General features: G+C 46.1%; 1 protein-coding gene across 1 annotated transcript; it reads left to right on the forward strand.

The window, feature by feature from the left end:
• The first annotated feature begins 360 nt into the window (after positions 1–360).
• Positions 361–2,287, forward strand: LOC149835131 (cytochrome P450 CYP82D47-like). The gene is made up of 2 exons (XM_090010419.1): positions 361–1,298; positions 1,549–2,287. The coding sequence occupies exons 1-2, from the start codon at positions 378–380 to the stop codon at positions 2,170–2,172; spliced, it is 1,545 nt and encodes a 514-aa protein (XP_089866545.1). The 5' UTR covers positions 361–377; the 3' UTR covers positions 2,173–2,287.
• Positions 2,288–4,684: the final 2,397 nt, after the last annotated feature.

Here is a 4,684-nt window from a genome sequence, read left to right on the forward strand (position 1 = left end):
GATCTGTTTCTACCTGATTCCAAACTAAACCCGACCCGTTGTCACCCTTAGCTAAAATCCTTTAAATATCGTCATACATTAGAGAGCAAAAAGCAAACCGAATATCTTTCAAGCTACATTTTTGTTATAAAATAAACAAAATATATTTGCCATCCCTACCCCACCAATAAAATAAAAAGAGAAGACCCTACCTTGGAAAACAATCATTAAGGGACAAGAAAAAAGCACCATTATTGACTGGTGAACTAAGAGCAAAAGGAGGCACAGGAAAGCAACGACGCCGACCTCGCATCTTGGATCTCATCCCCTCTGCACCCTCTCCTCTATAAATAGAAGCAGCAGAGTGGTGCTCATGACTCAATTGCATCTTGCACACCATGACCCTACTGGTAGAGGGAGCTGCAGCACTGCTTGCCCTCCTTCTACTCTACAAACTATGGCCAAGAAAGCCAGGAAAGGCCTCGTCCACGTCCAAACCTCCGGAACCAGCCGGGTGCTGGCCTATACTCGGCCACCTTCCCATCCTCTCAGAAAACGCACCTCTTCACAGAACCCTCGCGGCACTCTCCGACCGGTACGGCCCCATATTCCAGCTCCGGCTGGGCCAAAAGCGCTTGCTCGTGGTGACCAGCATGGAGATAGCGAAGGAGTGCTTCACCACCAACGACCGAACCCTCGCCAGCCGGCCCTTGCTGCTCAACGCCAAGTACGTCGGCTACAACTATGCCGTGTTCGGCCTGGGCCCGTACTGCCCCTACTGGCGCGAGGTCCGCAAGATCGCCATCCTCGAGCTGCTCTCGACCCGGCGGCTCGAGCTGCTCAAGCACATCCGGGTCGAGGAGGTCGACTCCCTCGTGAAGGGTGTGTACCGACGGTGCGGGAACGGGGAGGAGCCGGTGGAGATGAAGGAGCGGCTGGGCTTCATGGTCCTGAACGTGGTGCTGAGGAAGTTGGCCGGAAAACGGTACTTCACCGAAGAGGGCGCCGGAGAAGACGAGGAGGCGAAGGAGCTGAACAAGTTGGTGGAGGAGATACCTGCCGTCTTCGGCATATTTTCGGCGTCGGACGCGTTTCCTTGGCTGGAGAGGTTCGATGTGGGTGGTGACCTGAAGGCCATGAAGAGGGTGCACAACAGGATAGACAAGATCGCCAGCAGTTGGTTGGATGAGCACCACCGGAGGAGGGATTCCGACAACGTCAGTAATGACTTCATAGATGTGCTTATCACCCAAGTTGAGGAAAATAGGCAGCGCTTGTCTGCTTACAAACCTGATACCATAGTCAAAGCCGTAGTCATGGTGAGTACTAACTCATAAACTTTTTTGGATCCGACTCTCCATGGATTGATCCCTACTAAGTCGGATCTGGTTCTGATCCAGATTCAAAACAGATCCACATTGAACATTACAGATTCGGATTTGGATCTAACAAGATTCATTCCCATATCCGGGCTTTATATTATTTGTACCATTTCACCCACTTGGATCAAGGGCTCAAAAATTGGTATACATATATTTAGTATTGAATACATTAAGGCTTTCCTTGCAGAACATGATAGTAGCAGGGACTAGCACCACGTCAGACACAATGGTGTGGGCCCTCTCTCTTCTACTGAACAACCGCCACGAACTGAAGAAGGTGCAGGAAGAGTTGGACATCCACGTAGGCAGGGAGAGACACGTGGAGGAATCAGACATCAACAAACTGCCATACTTGCAAGCTGTAGTCAAGGAGACCATGCGCCTTTGCCCAGCGGTCCCACTGCTGCTCCCACACGAGTCGATGGAGCCAGTCAACGTTGCTGGCTATGACATACCAGCAGGGACAACCCTCTTTGTGAACGTGTGGAAGATGCAGAGAGACCCAAGAGTGTGGTCCGACCCAGATGAGTTCAAGCCAGATAGGTTCTTGACGACCCACAAGGACGTCAATGTTTATGGTCAGAACTTCGAGTACATTCCCTTTGGGTCTGGTCGAAGATCGTGCCCGGGGTTGATGATGGCCGTCCAAGTCGCTCACCTGACGTTGGCACGCCTGCTTCATGGGTTCGAGTGGCGCACGCCCATGGATGGGCCGGTCGACATGACCGAGGGCAATGGCTTAGCCATGGCGAAAGCTACGCCACTTCATGTCTTGCTGAAACCACGTCTCCCTCCCCATCTCTACGAATGATGAGATACGTAGCTTGTGTTTTTTTATCTTTGTCTATGAATGTATTTCCAAAGCTTGTGATAACTTTGGATTTTAAAAGTTTTAAGAGCATAAATAACCTACTTTCCTATTTGAATTAGATGATAAAAATGAGTGCATTGTGTGTGTATGTAAGCGGGTGCATGCATGAATGCACATATTCATGTGTGTGTTTGCTTGTTTTTTTTCATCATAGACATAGGGCTGGAAACAAGGCTCAGCTTAGTTTGGGCTCGCAAAGAGCTCGTTTGAACACCTAAAATAGGTTGGGCAAGCTGGACATGAATGATAGGTACTTGTCTCAGCTCGACTTGTACAAGCTCATCTGGTAGTTATAAGGAAACAATGATTCTCTCTTGTTAAAACAACCTATATCCTCTACACTTAACCAACATTTGGTAGATTATCCAACCCAGAACCTTCTTAGTTATTTTTAGGGGTTCGGTCCGTTAGCACATATCTGTTTAGTTATTCAGATAGTGACTGGCATTTTCTTTTTACTATGCATCACACACCTCATGTGGATCTAGCTTTCTGCAGAGTAGAACACATTATGAGTAGGGGTGGCAAAACCTGACACAACCCGCCAACCCCCCTCTTAGGCGGGTTCGGGTTGGGCAAAAATGAACCCGTTTAATAAACGGGTTGACCCACCTAACCCGTTTATTAAACGGGTCGGGTTCGTGTTAGGGGTATGCCAACCCACCAACCCGGCTGACCCGTTTAATAAACGGGTTAGGCGGGCGGGTCAACCCACCAACCCGTCCGCCAACCTGACCCACCAACCTGACCCGCTAACCTGCCAACCTGTTTACCCGAACCAACCAGTTTATTAAGCGGGTTGGCCGGTCGTGTCGGGTTACCCGTTTAATAAACGGATCGGGTTCGGGTTGAGGTATGCTGACCCACCAACCCGCCAACCCGACCCGATTGCCACCCCTGATTACGAGAGATGTGGAAGGGGGCTGGTTGCTCCGTTATATGCATGCTAATGGGGCAAGTGTGTTTCTCATTGTGGTTCACCTTCATCTTTTTCGTGGTCTATATCATGCGAGTTATAGCAGTCCTAGGAAAAACTAATACGAGCCAAGGAGGAGTGTCGTTGAGTGCATATCGTGGGGCTGTGTGTAAGTTTGGTTAATGTAATATAAGCAAGCCAGCTCAAAGCTGGCTTGTTTGTCTTGGGCAGTTTACGAGCTCGAACTAGGCTTGGCACGCCACAAGAATAAGCCAAGCTTGAACACTTCAAGCTCCACCCATTCAGCTCGTTTACTAGCCTTACGTTGGCCCATCTTTTAACCAAAACTGCAAAAACTGAAAACAAAAAAGACAAGCCAAATTAATGTTTCAAGCCATTTTTTAAAAGTGAGATAAATGAAGAGTCAAGGTTCATTAGCCCTGGTAATTATAATCCAACCTTGACTATCTCATACTTAACTCTGCAGAAAGTAGCTACCAATCTGAATCTGAATAATCGCCTGCGAGTCCCAAATCGAAATGAGGTCTAAATGTAGATCCAATAGGAATTTTGATATAACATAGCTTTTCCTTTTCCCTTTTCCTTTTCCCGTTTTCATCAGTCCATCTTGTGTTTCTTGAGTAGGGATGTAAAATCCCGTTTTACAAAAAACTCATTTTATATTCATGCCCCACATCTTGTGCTCAAAGTGTTCATCCATGCAATGACAGCCAAATTTCCTCTTAGCAACTAATCGTGAAACTTCTACAAAGCCACGTCAGGTTTAGTCGTAAAAAGATCAGCAGCATATTTGAAGTCAAAAATTTCACTAACCATGGAAAATACAAATCGACTAAATCATTGTCATTCTTTTAATTTTACAATAGCTTATGCTTTTAATGATTAATTCTGCTAAAAATGTTAATGTCAAGATACATAAACCAAAATGTTCTAAATTAGTACAACTAGGAGAATGAAGGAGAGAAACATTTTAAGAATAAACGGACTCTCTCTCTCTCTCTCTTTTTAGTCTTTAGGCTGGTTGGTACGTGAGAAGAATCAGGGTTTGAAGGGGTGGATGCTCAGGCCTTCTTTGTTGGAGAACCTTGTGTCTCAATCTCAAGTGATTGTAGAATCATCTAAGAGGGATGCTTCGGCATTTTAGTCTTCAAAGAAACAAGGTTGTCTCCAACCATGACGCAATAATCAAATGTAGATCGATGAGCCATTGGGTAGGCGGCTCAGTATGAATCACAATAACCAACTACTTGAATCTTTCTGGTGGAAGAAATTAAAATTTCTTGTTTTGGAGAATTCTTAATATATCGCACGACCTGCATGGCAATGTTCATATAAGACTGTCGTGGCTGACCACTGAATTGACTTAGAATATTGACTGCAAAAATAATATCGGGTCGAGTTATAGTAAGATATAACAACCGACCCACTAGGTGCCTATACGGCCCTAGATCCTCCAACAAATCCTCATTTTTATTACTAAGTTTGACATATGATTCCATGAAAAAATTACTTGGC

Source organism: Nuphar pumila, chromosome 6 (genome assembly GCF_984573655.1).
Source record: "Nuphar pumila chromosome 6, dmNupPumi1.hap1.1, whole genome shotgun sequence".
In the NCBI taxonomy this organism is placed as follows: domain Eukaryota; kingdom Viridiplantae; phylum Streptophyta; class Magnoliopsida; order Nymphaeales; family Nymphaeaceae; genus Nuphar; species Nuphar pumila.